The sequence below is a fragment of the Solanum pennellii genome, chromosome 12 (genome assembly GCF_001406875.1).
Source record: "Solanum pennellii chromosome 12, SPENNV200".
Classification (NCBI taxonomy): Eukaryota; Viridiplantae; Streptophyta; class Magnoliopsida; order Solanales; family Solanaceae; genus Solanum; species Solanum pennellii.
The window spans coordinates 40,030,083-40,047,717 of record NC_028648.1 but is presented as its reverse complement, the minus strand read 5'-3'; the positions used below and the strand labels follow the sequence as shown (position 1 = coordinate 40,047,717).

The 17,635-nt window shown below is 34.9% G+C and overlaps 1 protein-coding gene across 1 annotated transcript in view; it reads right to left on the bottom strand.

The window, feature by feature from the left end:
* The window catches only part of LOC107007056 (ABC transporter C family member 12-like), a 74,860-nt gene that overhangs the window by 30,861 nt on the left and 26,364 nt on the right, over positions 1–17,635 (bottom strand). The window contains exons 11-15 of the mRNA XM_015205524.2: positions 17,285–17,392; positions 15,516–15,650; positions 13,397–13,503; positions 13,211–13,304; positions 12,558–12,725 (exon numbers count right to left, since the gene is read on the bottom strand). Coding sequence (XP_015061010.1) covers positions 12,558–12,725; positions 13,211–13,304; positions 13,397–13,503; positions 15,516–15,650; positions 17,285–17,392 — 612 coding nt within the window. The remainder of the gene's footprint in view (positions 1–12,557; positions 12,726–13,210; positions 13,305–13,396; positions 13,504–15,515; positions 15,651–17,284; positions 17,393–17,635) is intronic.

The following is a 17,635-nucleotide window of genomic DNA, read 5'->3' as shown; positions in this document are numbered from 1 at the left end:
ATGTATATATATATATATATATATATATATATATACACACACAAAGAGAGAACCCTAGGTCCGCCTACATGGCGCCACCACGAGCCAATGAAGAGTTGCGACTTTATGAAAAGTAGTGACTTTTATGAAAGGTTGTGAACTTTCGGAAGGGTTGCAACTTTTCCAAATAGTTGTAGCCTTTCTGATAAGGTACAATAAATAGTTGGTCACACTACCCTTTGTATCTGTAAATTGTGGAATTTCCTCTTATTTTAAAACAACAAAAATTTGATCTTTTTCTTCTACTTCTGTAAAATTAAATATTTGTGAACTTTGCTCCGTTGAGTGACTTACTAACACCATTGTTTTTGTATCAATAAGTTGGTGAATAAAATTGTTCCATTCTTATAGGATGTAATTATTTAAACCTATGGTATTGGAGGGTTTTTTTAAGGGGACATTGTGCATTCAGTGGACTCGATTTTTTCCTTTCTATTTCATTCTATTTTTACATATCCTGGTATGTTTTTGTACACTCATTAGTTTATGCGTATGATATGAATTGTTGTTTTTGAGTAGATGTTTTAAACTCTGCTTTTGTGTTTCTTCAAAGTTATTATCTCTGATTATATTGAACATATACGCATATATTACATATATTCATTGTGCAGAAAATAATTATTGTACTCAATTTCAAGAATCTATGTTTTGATATTCTATGTTAAATTTTATAATTTAAATGTACTATATATAAGCTTATATATTATCTATTTTAACATGAATATGAAATTTCTCACTTATCAATTGAAGAAATTCATTATGCTAGTTCAAAAGTTATAATTACTTTGATGTTCAAGGGTAATTTTTTTTTTTGATTATGTTAACAAGTTTTTGAATTTTCTCCTAAGACATATATCACAATTATATAATCTATACAACTTAATTGTTTCTTTATATTATGCAATGCATTTGCATACGTATTCTTTTTTTTCTTCTTTATTTTCCTTTTAATGTTCATTAAAGAACCAATGATTTATTATTTCGTGAATAATTCATTCATTGGAGGTTCTTCGGCTATATGATAATGAAAAATAATCATATTCATCTTGAAATATTGCTAATATTTTTTTAAGAACCTATTTTTCCATTATTTGTAATGAATGAATATAAATAAAAAATTAATTGCAAATTCAATGCAATTATTATTTGTAACCACGCAAAGCGCAGACGAATAACATAGTTTTAAATAAATGATTATGTAATATCCTTTACTTATGTAAGGGCACATATGTGTAATAACTAACAACTCTACAGGTTATTTCCTCCTTTTTCAGATCTTTTCAGTGTTTAGAGCTTTCTTGTAGCGACCTCATGTCATTTATGACTTGGTGGGACTGACAGATTGTTCGTCTGGTCGTTTGTTTAAGTTTCGTGAAATTCCCGTGTTTTGGGGCTTTTGAAGTTTTAACATATGAAATCAAAATCTCAGGTAGACGGCTTTAGAATGGAATCTGACAGTTTGTTCGCTTCGAAATGTCGAGTTCGGTCTAGAAGAACCTTTGGTTTGGGCCTAAGGTTTCTGGGCTCATTTTGAGCTTCTTTGTGGATTTTAGCAAAAATAGGGCCATGTGGTTTGGGGCCACTTCTTGTCAAGACGACCTACAGAGGAAGTTTGATGGTTCAGTTGAGCCTGGAATGTCTAATTTGGTGGGGTAGCATAGTTTGTTTGCACCCACGGGGTACCGGATGAATGTGGAGAACCCAATCGAACATCGTAGCCTTTAGCTGATATTTTTGGTTTTGCAACGCCTACCATTCTGTTCATCGCAATCGCGACCCTTGGCCTCGCGATAGCAATGAACAAATTTTTAAAAATCATTTTTTCTTCATCGCGATCCCCACCCATTGAGCTCTCGATAACGATAAAATTTTTGTAGGCCTTTAAAGATTAGCCCCCTACGATTCAGTCATTTCCCAAATATTTTTTTCTCCATTAAAAGACTGTTGGAGCTCTCTTTTGGTGAGAAATGAAGTGTTTGATTTAGGGGTTGATAATCTACAGATAGTCTCGTACAATTTTGTCAAATCCTCTATTAAATTCCTTAAAATTATTGTTCTTGAACTTTAATTTATGGGACTGATTTGGATGGGTTTCCCAGCTTCAATTGTGTTCAAATTATGAGAACAAGTTCCTTAAGCTATTTGGACTCAGTGACGGTTTCAATTTCGAAATTCATTTAACTTTTGAGATTGCAGTACAACTCATTGATGGTTTGAGATTGCAGTTCAACCTTGAGGTAGGTTACGGTATACTTTTCTTGATCGTGCTCTATTAGATAAAGCTAAATATGAATTTCACGTGAACTAGAAGTGAATATGCCAGGCTTAGAGATCCCTTCCTTATTTTCATTTGTTTGATTCCATAAAAGCTTTCACAATGGATTAGAAGGCGGAATCCTTAGCTTAGGCTAGTAGCCCTTGCTAATAGCATAATTGGTGCCCTTATCCTCCTTAGGATTGATACTTTAGGCCTTAGCCTAGGTTAGGACAAAGATGATGTAGACGTGTTTCAGCGATTTTGATAGTTATTTGTTGCTCGTCGTAGTATACTTATTGTGTCTCTTGGTACTTTCTGTTATTGCTTAGGCCTTAGTTGCTTGTCGTAGTTGTAGGTTGTCTTAGGCTAGGCTCGGTTGTTGTTGGGTGGAATGTTCGAGGTAAGGCGTCGATCTTTGAGGTATTCCCCCATTGTTTTGTTGAAGCCCCTCTGTATTTCCTTCGTTTCATGAGTGCGCTGAGCTTGTTATGCTATTACTGTTGAGGATGTTGGTATAGTGTTGGGCCCTAGACCTTGGTCGAGGACCAACTGGAGTTTAGGTTAGTCTTCTTTGCTCGGCAGCGTGGTAACATTAGTAGTGTTTATCTTGCTCGTTGAGTACTATTGTTTGGATTCTAGTAATGGCCTGCATTGGATTTGGCACTTGATTTCACTTATTCATTGGTCCGACCCTGGTCCATGCAATGGATTAGCATTGCCCGCCGAGAAAGTTGTATTCACACTTTTACTTTTTCAAAATTGGTTTTAACAGGAGAGGTACCACCTCGATCACTTTGATAAGCTAGTTTTTGATAGATTAAACGTTTATAAGATGTGCTATGTTTTTACTTGATTAGTCTATGCGCCACCGCCTTTTTTCTCTACTAATTTGGCAACTCGTACCTCGAGTACCAAGACAGAGTAGAACTGATACCGCAACGGATATAAGTATATGTGTAAGTCATGGATTGATGAATTGGACCAGGCAGTGTATACGCTTCCCAGTTCTGTATAAGTACCTATGGTCGTGTGACATATTGAACCAGATGAGGGTATCCACGTAGGTCTTACCTAGCTAAAGAGACAAAAGGTAGGTGTATATACGTGGTTGTGTGACACTTGGTGTTGCTGGCTCAGTTGGTTTTTAGTGCATTATCTACATCATATGCACCGCCTATCACTAGTATATAATTGGATGTTGTTTGCACCCATCGGTCTTATGGAGGGCAGTTGGGTTAATTTGTTGGTTGTATGATACGTCAGGGTCCCATTAGGCTATTATTTGACTATAAGTGTGTATACTCGTTAGATTGATCGTTAGTTACTTAAGAGATTGGTTTTGCCTTATCTTGATACGCTTGATTCGTTGTGGTTATGTTAAAGTAGTGGTGATACCGTGGGTCTTCCCTTGTTAGCCAATTTCTGTGGTAGGATCTTATTGTGATTAGGTTGTTGGGCTTACAACTCCACATATGTTCCTTTGACTAGGTCTCTTACACAGTGTATTATATTTATTCGTTCTTGTTATTTGTATAATCATGCTATATATCATTCTTAAATATATGTGCTATAATTTCCTTATTTACTTAATTTTTATTTGTTTTGTCTTTAGAGCTCAGTCCGCTTATGCCTACTGAGTACCACTTATTGGTACTCAAATTACACTTCTACACCCTATAGATCATAGTTCAAGTTCTCAACGTTGATTTAGATCTCGTGCGGAGCAGGTTTTGGGATCCGGATACTGGGGTGAGCTCTGAACGTTCGGAGTCGCCGATCTCGCATTATCGGAGATAATTATGCACTTATTGTGTTTGTAAAGCCTTGTACTCTTATTTTGATTGGAAGCTCAACTACCGACCGATGTCAGGTCTTGGGATTGTCTTGTTATGTATATACATATATATCTTTTTATTCTTCTCGTTGTTATTGTTCGCTGCTTCCTTTATGTGTTCTTCCATGTGATAGCCTGTTGCTTCTAGTTTTGGGCTATGGGTTACTGTTAGGCTTACCTAGTCATTGGACATAATAGGTAACAACATTACTTGAAAGATCACGTTGTGACAATATGTCATTGTAGTTTTTTTTTAAAAAAAGTAGCAAAAAGTAAATTCTTTCTTCTAAAATAAGACCAAGAAGGGAATAAATATATATTTGGGCTAAAGCGAGAAACAATGGGCAACCTGGCAGTTTTTAAAAAGAATAGAGAGATGGATAGCAATAGGGAACTTTAATGCGTACAACAACCAAGGAGAGAATTCAAATTGAATAAAGAGAGGAAGAGAAGAAGTGTGTAAACAAAAGGGGGCAAAACGCAAACAAGAAAAGGGATTTATTGGAGTTTTCTACGGGCTCGAAGGTAATTTTGTTTTCGTTTGTTTTGTTCCACTGCTTTGCCATGATTCATAGTGTAGGAAATTCACTTTGGGTGCTGAAATCTAATTATCTGTAACTGAATGGAAGATGTTATCTTATTCCAGTAGGTGAACAGTAAATAAATACATTCATAAGGTGCTAATTAAGGAAAGAAATAAAGAGTGAGTCATATAGATCTACAGTGATCCTTATAAATGTGGTTCCTATATATAGCTATGTCTATAGACTAAGATTAAGTCTATATACATTCTCTAACACTCCCCCTCAAGCTGGAGCATATATGTTGATCATGCCCAACTTTTTACAAAGATAATCAACTTGAGTTCCATTGAACGCCTTTGTGAGCAAATCAACTACTTGCTCTCGTGTCTTCACGTAGCAGGTGGAAATCAAGTTTTCCTGTATCTTCTCACGAATAAAATGACATTCAACCTCAATGTGTTTAGTTCTTTCACGATACACCGAATTTGAGGTAATATGCAGGGCAGCTTGATTATCACACCAAAGTTTGCTGGTGTATGATATCTCAGCCCAATTTCAGTTAGAAGATGATATATCCACATAATCTCACATGTAGACTGTGACATAGCTTAGTACTCAGATTCTGCACTGGATCGAGATACAACATTTTGCTTCTTACTCCTCCATGAAACTAGGTTCCCTCCAACAAAGGCGCAATAGCCAGTAGTCGATCTCCTGTCAATTTTCGATCCAGGATAGTCAGCATCCGCAAAACACTCAACGCGAGTATGACCGTCATTGCTATATAATATCTCAAGACTATGGGCTCCTTTTAAGTAACATAAAATCTGTTCCAAAGCTGCCTAGTGTTTGACTGTAGGCGAGGACATGAACTGGCTAACAACACTTACTGCAAAAGCAATGTCTGGACGAGTCACAACAAGGTAGTTTAACTTCCCAAACTAACCTCCTATATCTCTCAGGATCATCAAAGGGGTTTTCATCATCTTTCATAAGTTGCACATTGGGAACCATTGGAGTACTGGAAGGTTTAGCTGCCAACTTTTAAATGTCTGCAAAAAAACCAAGAATATACTTTCTCTGAGACAAAAGAATTCCCTTCTTGTTTCCATTTACCTCTATACCCAATAAGTACTTCAACTGACCCAAGTCTTTCGCATGAAACCTAGTATGCAGGAAGGATTTGAGGGAAGAGATCCCCACATAATCACCTCCCGTGATGACAATGTCATCAACATACACAACCAGCAGGATAGTGTCAATTGTTGATTGTCGGTAGAAGAATGAGTGATCCCATTTTCTCATTTTCATCCCAAACTCCAGGACTACCTCACTGAACTTCCCAAACCAAGCTCAGGAACTCTGTTTCAAGCCATACAAGGACTTCTTCAAATAACAGACTCTCTCATACTCCCCCTGAGCAACAAAACCAAGTGGTTGCTCCATATATACTTCCTCTTGAAGATCACCATGAAGGAATGCATTTTTGATATCCAACTAATGTAAAGGCCAATTCTTAGAAGCAACCAGAGAGATGAACAAGCCGACGGAAGTAAGTTTCACAACCGGAGAGAAAGTGTCTGAATAATCCACTCCATATGTTTGAGAATACCCTTTAGCCACAAGCCTAGCCTTAAGCTTTGCCACAAAACCATATGGATTAACTTTGACTATGAACACCCACTTACATCCCACTGGATTAACTTTAATTGTGAGCACCCACTTATATCCCACTGGTCTCTTCGTGCTAGGTAAATCCACCAAATCCCACGTGTGGCTTTCCTCTAAGGCATGTATTTCCTCAAGCATCGCATCATACCATCCAGGATGGTTCAAAGCTTCCTTCACAATTATTGGGTATTAAAGAAGCAACCAAGGACCTTAATATAGATGATAAGCGGTCATAGGAAACAAAATTAGCAATCGGATATGTGGATTGACAAGTCCTTTTACCTTTGCGAAGAGCAATAGGGAGATCCAAATTCTTTTCAGGTGAAGAAAGATTTGATAATAGAGGAACCAATGCAGAACATGTATCATCGATCTCTCAGCTCCTCGAATAAACTTGAACAATTGGTGGTCTTGCTGGAGCAGAAGTTGTAGGTCCAATAGTCAATTGGTGTTCAATAGGGGAGTTAGGAGATTGAAGAACATCATTTGAGTGCTCTTTCACAACAGGAGTAACCTGATAGACTAACCACTCATCTTCCTCTTCTTAAGTTGTAGAAATGGGAGGTGCATAGAAGAATGGTGTAGTCTCTGAAAAATTACCACATCATTTGACACCAAGTATTAACCAAACACAGTAGAATAAGATCGATACCCATTCAGAAAGCATGAATAACCCAAGAAAACACACTTCAATGCCTTAGGGTCCAACTTGGTAACAAATGGTCAAACATCTCGAACATAACATGTGCTTCCAAATATGTTAGGCTCCACCGGAAATAGTAACTTGTTTGGAAAAAGAACATTATAAGGCACGTTACCACCAAGAATAGTCGATGACATACGATTAATCAAAACAAAATGTTGTAGAGACTGCATTGGCCCAAAATTGTTTAGGAACCTTCATTTGGAACAAAAGTGCTCGAGCTGTCTTAAGTAGGTGCCTATTCTTTCTCTGTGCAACTCCATTTTGAGAGGGTGTATCAACACATGAAGTTTGATGGAGAATACCATGTTGTCTCATGTAGGACTAAAACAATTCTGACATATATTCTTTAGCATTATCACTCATTAGAATACGCACAGAAGTATGAACTGAGTTTTGACTTCAGCACAAAAAGCACAAAAGTGAGTAAACACTTCAGAACAACTCTTCATAAAATTAATCCAAGTTATTCAAGAAAAATCATCCACAAATGTGACAAAAATACTTATGTTCGGTTTTGGAAACAATAGGACATGGTCCCCAAACATCTGTATGAACTAACTCAAAAATTGACTCCACCCGCTTATTAACCCTTGGATTTGTTGACCAACGATGGTGTTTGGCAAATTGACACGACTCACAATCTATTGAAGGAATATTCTGAAACCAAGGACAGAGCTTCTTCAACATAGGGAAAGAAGGATATCCTAATCAACAATGTGCCTCAAATGGAGATACGACACACGAGTAGGCAGCAAATCGAGGCTCCCAACATTCATCAAGAATGTAGAGACTATCAGATACATGTCCTTAACCAATAACTTTATTTGTCTTCAGACCACTAAACAAACAATGATCGAGAAAGAATGAGATATAACAGTTTAGATCTTTGGTAAGCATACTAACAGACATCAAATTAAAGGCTAACTTTGGTAGACCTAAAACAGATGACAAGATAATGGAAGAAGTTGGTTTTACAGTCCCAGATCCTATAATATTACAGATTGGACCATCAACAACCGTCATAGGAGAGATTGCTTCGTGTGATCGAAAGCTAGAATATATATTAGGATACCTCTCATGTGATCTGTGGCACCTGAATTGATCACCCGTTTATTTGAAGAGGACATAAGACATGTTTTTCCTGACTCAACAAGGGTAGTGACTAAACTAGATTTTTTTTGTAATTTTATATATTGTGAGAATTTTGCAAACTCGTCCGTCGAAACCAAAGTTCTTTTATCCAAAGACATAGGAGCCACAATTTCAGTCATTCTCTCCAAATATCTTAGCAACACAAGAACTCATCAACAACTCATCAACAGAAAATATAACCAGTATGTGACCCCACAAACACTAATGAACAAATTCTAAAAGAATGATTTAACAACTAAGAAACCAATTGTCTACCCCTGAGTACTTTACCAGTAGACAAGAGCAAGTAATGAACAATCAAATATCCAAGCAAGTTGTTCACAGAAAGAAATCCTGAACCGCAACTTATGACCAAACTACACCAATTATCTGATCTGAAGTAGACAAGAGCAGCCATAGAACCACAAATCACAAACCAGATTCAGTGTAGCAGAATAGAAACGAAGCTGGAAGTGACGAACAAACTTTCCAGATCGTATTTTAAAACCAGAATAGACCTGAGAAGTGGCGAAAGACTTTCCAAATCATATTTTAACACTAGAATAGATTTGTGATTCGCCAGAAATACGTGTCGATGACGTAAAAAAAGCCCAATCAATTCAGTCAGACACACACCTTCACGTGCTGGCGCATGATGAACAAAAGATTGTATGACCGGTGCGTGACAACCACTCGCTTCACAACTAGATGAAAATGAACAGTGGTTTGGCTGGAAAATATACTCCACCTCCTACTGTGGTGGTGATAACAGACTGACCACTTTAAATCAGTGGAATAGAAATCCAAACTTCTTCCGTAACACAGCCAAAACATGAGCCTATTGGCTCTGATACCATGTAACTGAATGGAAGATGTTATCTTATTCCAGTAGGTGAACAGTAAATAAATACAATACATAAGGTGCTAACTTAGGAAAGAAATAAAGAGTAATTCTATAGATCTGCTATAAATCTTCAGTGATCCCTATAAATCTGCTGCCTATTTATAGCTATTTATGTTACTAAGATTAAGTCTATATACATTCTCTAACATTACCAAAGGCAAGAATTTTGGCAGTGAGGTGTAGTTTTTGATACAAAATTAGATGAAATAAGGTGCTTACTTATTTCCAAAGAATTGTGACTTTTCACAAAGTTGTGACTTTTCACAAAGTTGTGACTTTTTTAATGCGTTATGATCTTTTGATGGATTGGTGACTTTTCTATTACGTAGGGGCAGAGCTACTGTAGCGGAAGGGGGTTCGGTCGAACCCACTAGTATTAAAATATGAAGTACAATGTGTATATATTTTCTGCGAAATTGTTTTGCCCAATGGTCGTTATGCACCCATTGAGATCATTTACCCCCCCCCCCCGAATGTGGGTTCGAATCTCGGTAGGGACCAAAAAAATTGGATTACTTTCTAAACGCGTGTTTATATAAAAAATAATTAAAAAATACAATATCGGTAAGGAAATAGTATTTGTGTCATAATTAATTTTTTTAAAAAATAAAAAATCTGTAAAGAGTTAATTAAAAACATAAGTGGGTTTATATAAAAAAAAATTAAAACAAAAAGTTGTTAAATGAAAAGAAAAGGAAAATAGTCTTTGCATCGTACTATGAAACTATCTGATAATTAATTTCCAATCACATTTAAAAAGTTTAACTCATTTTTTTCTCCAAAAGTTAGGGTTCTAACTTTTATTGTTGATCTAATTGCTCCTATCCAACATCTGGCATCCGGTGTGTACTCTTGTCTCTCTCTTTTCATATTTTTCCTTATTTGCTTTTGTAAATTAAATACTTGTATTTGTTCGTTAATTTGATGATTGTTATTTTAGGTTAAGAATGTTGTTTCTTTTTTAAAAATTTAGAACCCCCTGACATGAAATCCTAGCTCCGCCTCTGCTGATAAGAGCATGTTTATATTACTCTTTGTTTTCTACAAATACAGGGTTTTCCATATTTTTAAACTACAATTTTTTTAAATTTTCTGTTCTTTTTCTTAAATCCCCCAATTTAGTCCATACATTATATTACATATTGTACTTATTTATTGATATTATATTACATTAAAATCAAACACATTTTTACATTGAAGGGTTGTGATTTATCTAAAGGATCGTGACATTTTCAAAGAGTTGTGATTACTCTGATGAGTTGTGACATTTCCAAAGGACTATGAGTTTTCTGAAGGATTGTGACTTTTCTGATAAAACGCAATACGCATTTGTTTATACTACCCTTTGTTGGCTATTAATTAAAGGGTTTCCTCACATTTATAAACAGCAAATTTTCTCAGTTTTCTCTTCTTCTCTTCTTAAAAAATTCAATTGTGATTTGTAGGTGTGAAGTGAGTTAAAAATTCAATGAAATTGAAACACCCCTTAACTTGAACATTAAAATTATTATAATACTCTAACTTAAAATACTCAATTTAATATATCTTTTATATTTTATATTTATATTTATATTTATTTATATTGTATTAAAAGCAAGAACTTCAACAATGCCACAATAACTAAAGCAATGAATTATAGGGCAGAGAGACGAAGGTATATTAAGAGATGTAATTAAGAAATTTTAAGAGTGACTTTTTTCTTTTTATCTTTACACATCACAATTGATTTAAGAGGAGAAAAAAATAAATGTAATTAGAGGCCATAGAGATCTGTTACATTACCTTAAGTATATATATAATTTATATTATAAATAGTTATGATACTGATTTCACAATTTTCAGTATGCACACAGTTAGTAATCATAAAAAAGTTTATCTACATTATTCATAGAAATTTAAACTTTATTAATTAATTTATAATTGTTTACTTCAATTATTGATTTAACAAGATTGACATTATTTTTAAAACCAGTTTGCTACATGATTTGATATTCACGTGTAATGCACGTGTATTTAAACTAGTGATTTTGATAAGAACTTAAATGGCATGTTCTATTTTTGTAAAATGCTTTCATAGAAGTACATACGGTTCATAAAGAAAAAATATAAATGGGAATAGACCTTGATTGATTCCGTAGCTAACGACGAGTTTGTTAGATCTGGTGCACTTGTATTTACAAATTACTCATATAGCCCTGACTAGTGGAAAGGTATAACTAGCATACTTCTACTGACCTCCCTCGAGTAGGACGTACTGATATGAATATTTGACTCATTTATCAGGTGTCCACTTTTATTAGTCATATCTTAACTAAAATGCCACGCACTGGTTACATGATTCATTTTTGGAAACCTCCCAAATATAAGATTTGATATGACAGTGTATACTGAGTTTATTACTAAATGGTTAAAGTGATTTTACTTACATGAAACAAACTAGATTGATTATTGTTATCATTTTTCTGAAAGGGCATTTATTTCATGATTTTGATTATCATACTAGCATATTATCTAACTTGTGCCTCATTAAAATGGTTATGGTTAAAGTGTCATTACTCACTGAGCTAGGCGTCTCGCTCCCGCTAAATGAACCCAGGACGTCGGCGATGATTTCATTAACTAGAGCTAACAAGTTGTAAATCCATAGTGACGTGTTATGCACCTTTCTTAGAACTTTAAGAGTCACTCCATAGTCCCTTCTTTTACTTGAGTCATGAGTATTCTTTCGTTTTATAGACGTGTAGCTAGTATTAATATTCTTTCCATATTTGGAGATGAAATAGTATTTTCTGTATGTTTTTGTTAAGGCTTGCTTTGAGGTTCTACCCTCTTAGCACCGGTCACGATCTTGGATTGGGTCGTGCCAGATAAATGATAATTTTAACGAATTGAAAGGAAACAAAATTGGTAATCTTGTTTTCCACGTCCACAGCAGTACATAGCAAGTCTGTCAACAAACACTTGCACACATTCTTCAAGAACTTTCTCATTATTATTATATAATGGATGATTGTCGGTTTTTTAGGAGCTTTGTAAATCTAGACTCTACACTCTCTTCTTGTAAAAAGTTTTTGAAGGTAACCAGCATCCTTAATGCTGAGAAATACAACAGTACTTTTGTCAAAAAAAAATACAAATATAGGATGTTGATATCAAAGAAGTAGTTTTGGATGATTTATGAGTTCCATGTAGAATGCTGAGATACTGAGGCCCATATACCTAAAGTATTCCTCAATAAAGAGAAGTGTTGCTCTGCATAATCTTCTACTCACAGTGGTAATGTTAGTAAGAAATTGCTGCTAGTAAATTGCTGTAGACAAAGCACAGAGGGAATAACTAGGAAGTGATGTTTAGGGAGATTCACAAGAGAGATTGAAGTATACACAGCATCAAAATTAAGCAGACGTTTGCAGAATACTATATTAAAGGGAAAGAACTCCACACAGCTAAATTTTAAGAAAGGACAATTCTAGTGAGCTGAGAAAAAAAACCTGAGTTATTATGTTTGGAAGCATGTTCAAAGGGAACCTCAGAATTGCAAAGAGAGAAAGTGATGAAAAAGCTCTGGCAGCTGTCAAATTTCCACCAAGCAAAGTGAAACCTCCAAATGAAATCACTGTCACGAGAACGGGGATGCTGTTCAGCATGAAATTGTTGAACTGTTGATAGAGAGGAAAGAAAAGAAATAATGAGAAAAAGAATGATCAGCATCTCAAGCAAAATATGCAGAGTCATTTGAGACAAGGTCCCCCTATCAGGTCATGTAGAGAACATGTCAAATCATCATTATGCAAAACCTAATTCTCCATCACTAAATGATAAACCGGTTCATTATTCCTCTACCATGTCCTATTTTCACAATGCTCACCCACTATATTATTCAAGTTGTTTGGATTGTGCTGATTCTGTTGCTTGTAGGTAGCTTCAGAAGTGTCTAATTAAAAAATCTACGTAAATTTCTCGAAAGTTGAAATTCTCTTAAAGATCAGGATTTCTGGTGAACTGTAAAAAGTACTGGATCATATTGTTCCAATGAAACGATGAGACATATAAGGAACCAAATGCTGAGGTGTCACTCCAAAACAAAAGAACTTTCTTGAGGCTAATTTAGTTTGATTATGTGCACAAGTGGGTTATAACATACCGCTGCCAATAGCTGTGCTTTCCTGAACCAAGAAAGTTCACCATTCCTCAATCCTTGGACTTTAGATTGGAAGCTCTTCTCCCATGCGTAACATCTATATCAATCAGCAGAAAATCAAACACATATTCATATTTTCTGAAAAAGGAAGGGAACAGAAGGAAAAAAGATAAAGAAAAAAAAACATACTTCACTACAGCCATTGCAGCAAGTATTTCATTAGTTAGGCCAACCCTTTTGTCAGTATATTGCAATCCTTCTTTGGATAGTTTTCGCATATAGCTAACAATAATTGTCTGATCCAAAAGGATAAGCATATACATTTTAGAGACCAGTTGAAAAAGGAAATTACATAGTATTGTGGTTGATAACTGTTTGAAATGACAAAGATTGAGTAAAATAATGAAGCTTCCAATCTATAATTTATTAGTGTAATGCGATCTTCTTTTATGAAGTGATCACATTTATTGATTGAAGATGGTATTTCCTGCATATATGCATAAATAAAGTATTGTATCTCATATAACAGCACGATTCTCAATTAAAAACACCCTATGATTTATATACTTATAGGTGTTCAAAAATGAAAATAAAAAAGTAAAAGTTCTATCGCCAGTCTCTTCTACTTTCTCGAAGATAGATGTCTTTAACATGACTGTTAATAGTTATTGGTCGTTGTTTCTGGTTAACAAGTTAATATTCATGTATTTAAATCAACATAACTAATACTATGTTTGGTAACATTTAGTTGCTGTGTACAAAATTCAACATAACAAGTGTGTTTTATTGCCGGTTTACAGTCCCGCGTAACTAATACATGTACAAATCATGAGGGAATCTATGTATAATCTTATGGATGGTGAAGATGGAATAACTAAACCCTGCATGATTAAATTCTCCATTACTAATCACTTTATAACTAATCTTTGCATTTTTAATAATTTCATAACTTAAACCAAAAATCACACCAACCCTAATGTATATTAGTAGACTTTAGTGTCCCATAGTGGAAAAGGTCTATAATGTACAATGTAGAATATACGTATAAACAGGGTTATACAATAGAGAACATAAATTAATAATATATGCTCTCGGGTCATTATTCCTCACATGGTATTAGAACTGGAAAAATAATTACTATGAAATTTACTAGTGAAATATGGAAAAAATCATCTCTATTTCCACTGGTGTTGAGCAAAAACTAACACCACCATAAGGTTCATCATCATCCGGCAATAAAAACCAATCAAACCTCCCAACAAAAACTCTCATGCACCCTCACGAGCCACCTAAAACTAGAGTTGCGGGGAATGGTTTTCTCCATGGTGATCTTGAGGAAGACGTTTTGTTTGGGGTTTAGGGGGGGGGGGATCAATCTTTCTGAAACAGTCTCCTCAATCCTAGTTTGAGAAGTTTTTTCTTTGTTGAAACTGGTAATTAAGAAGTTTGGTACGACTCAGTGAAATTAATCATTGTGTTTTATCTACATTCTGATCCAGATCTATGAATTTATTTGGTTTAATGTTCACAAAATCGTTATCACCAACATTGATCAAGATGGTATCACTAATTTTAGACAAAATTTCTTGACAGACTGGAGTATTTTCTTAATATTGAGGCTTCTCAGTCCAGTTTAGGTATTGCTATTTCACAATGAAAGTATTTCTTAGATAGTCTTGACGAGATATGACGTAAACCCGTTGACACACCTATAAATCTGAATGCTAAATTCCTTCCGGATAAGGGGGGAGCCACTTAGTTATCCCAGAAGATATAGATGGTTGGTTGGTAAGTTGAATTATCTCACAGTGACTAGACCAAACATTTATCTCCTGTAAGTCGGTCTATCGGATTCAACCTGTGATAGTCATTGGGATGCAGTAGTCCGCAATCTGCAACATGTTAAGTAGCAAAGGAGTACTCTCCAGGGATAGAGGACATACAGATTGCTGGATATACGGAAGCTTATAGGGCAGGATCACCTTTTGATAGACATTCTACATCTACATATTGAGTTATAGTAGGAGGATATTTTGTGTCTTGGAAGAGTAAGAAACAAAGAGTGGTTGCTCAATCTAGTGCAGAAGCATAATATAGACCAATGGGTGTAGCAACTTGTAAGTTAGTTTGGGTTAACAATTGCCTAGAGAACTAAAATTTGAAGAAATCAGTTAGATGTAGTGGGAAGACTAACAGGAAAATAGTTTTAATAAGCACTCCACTGCAAAAAAACCATTCTAAGTAAAGACTAGATGATGAAGTTACTAGTGGCAAGTTATAACTCAAACTTGAAGGAAGAATAGACCACCTGCATTGGGATCATCAATACTAGCATAAGAGCACCCAGAAGTGAAGCTAGACCTAGTTGCTGGTAAAGAAGAACCATGGCAATGACAATCCGAAATGGAGCTGACCATAAAACATGAAGCTGCTGGCATACTTGCTGAACAAATTAAGAATCATATTAGCCGTTATCCAAGAAAAAGTGATCAACATCCATGAGAAAACCACAATTTTTTCTAGTCATCTGTAATGGATGTAAATAGTAGCCATACAATCTTGTCTAAGATCCTACACGAGATACCCAGAAGCAAAGACTGCAACTAAAAGCCTTGGGTTCCATTAATTGCTAATAAAAAAATTGGAGGCATCTGTTTTATATTGTAGTCCATCATTATGGATGCTAAATAAAGCCAATATATCATTTTAATAGATTCTTCATAAGGAAAATATAATAACGTAGTCATAGATCATTATAAGAGTAAGTTAAATATCGGGGTGCGTGAGCATCGGATCATTGACTAGTTGCTGAGACTAAACAAAGGGATTTTTTAAAATAAACGTATCACAAGCTTACTCTTCTTTTTTACGTCAAGTCTTTTGTAAAAATAAAGAATTAAATTCGATTTTCTTTCCTATTGTACAGCGACGAAGAATATACCTTTGACTTGCATAAGGAACAATATTAAAATAGTTGTGAATAATATTTGGAAAAGAAAAAACTATATTATCATATCATCATCATCACATAATACTATAAGTGGGAAGCACCTACCTTCAAAGTTGTATTACGATTTTGCCCGTAAATATCTAATTTGCAATAAAGAACATAGCTAGGCGGTAATTGGGATCATATTAATGGCGAATTATAGAATTTATTCACACACCTTTTCACCTCCTATTATCTTTAATCCAAGCTAAAGATATGGATCAAACTTTCCGCATTCCATCTTCCATATATTTAATTGAAACTTATTTCTCCATTAACCATTGTATGCACTTATCTATGTCATATTTTATAAATTGAAATAATATGTGATAGATAGCTACCAACATAAAGTCAATCATGTATAAGTTTTATAAAGTAGTAAGCGATAAACATGCAACGCATTTTTCCAGAAACTAGTATCATTTAAAATAGGAAAAATGCATAAGTACCCCCTCAACCTATGCCCGAAATCTCACAGACACACTTATACTATAATAAGGTCCTATTACCCCCCTGAACTTATTTTATAAGTAATTTTCTACCCCTTTTCTGCCTAGGTGGCACTAGCTTGAAAGAAAAAGTCAACCAATGATGGGGCCACAAGATAGTGTCACGTAGGCCGAAAAAGGGTAGAAAATTATTAATAAAATAAGTTCAGGGGGTAATAGGACCTTAGTATAGTATAAGTGTGTCTCTGAGATTTTGGGCATAGGTTGAGGGGTGCTTGTGCATTATCCCTTTAAATATTGAATAACAAAATGAATTTCAATTCTTGAAACTTGTGAAAGTTGTAGAGAATGCTTGTACTTCAAATGTGTTGTTATATTCCCAAATAGAAAGCATAACATAACATGGGATATAAGGGAGTGCTACTTTCAATTTCAACATAGAACATTTCGTCAAATATGTAAATCTGAACTTATCTCTGCTGTCATTCATATTTTGCACAACTAATATATGGTCCCACACTTAATTACAAGTAAACTGAACCTTCCTTTCATGCCTTATTTAAATTTTCTATCATGTGGCACCATTGTACACATTGAAAGGAGGGATAGAGACATAAGAGATTCTTGTTCCATGCATACCTGAAGTGCATTAGCATCTGTTGTGATCATATTTGTAATTTTTCCAGATGGAAACTGCTTATGGTCTTCAAGTGTTAATCTTACAGATTTGCGGAATATGGCTGCGACCTTAAAGCAAGAAAATATGACTTCTATTAAACCCACCAGCAAAACTTTCAGAAACAGATTAGGTGTGATCCTCTATACAACAAAAAGATGGAGAAAAATACAGCTAAATATCTTTGGGTATCAAGTTTACAAAATATGTATACAATGTATTGGCAGTGTATATTCATACTAATATGCATATACTATACATACATACATACATACATACATATATATATATATATATATATATATATATATATA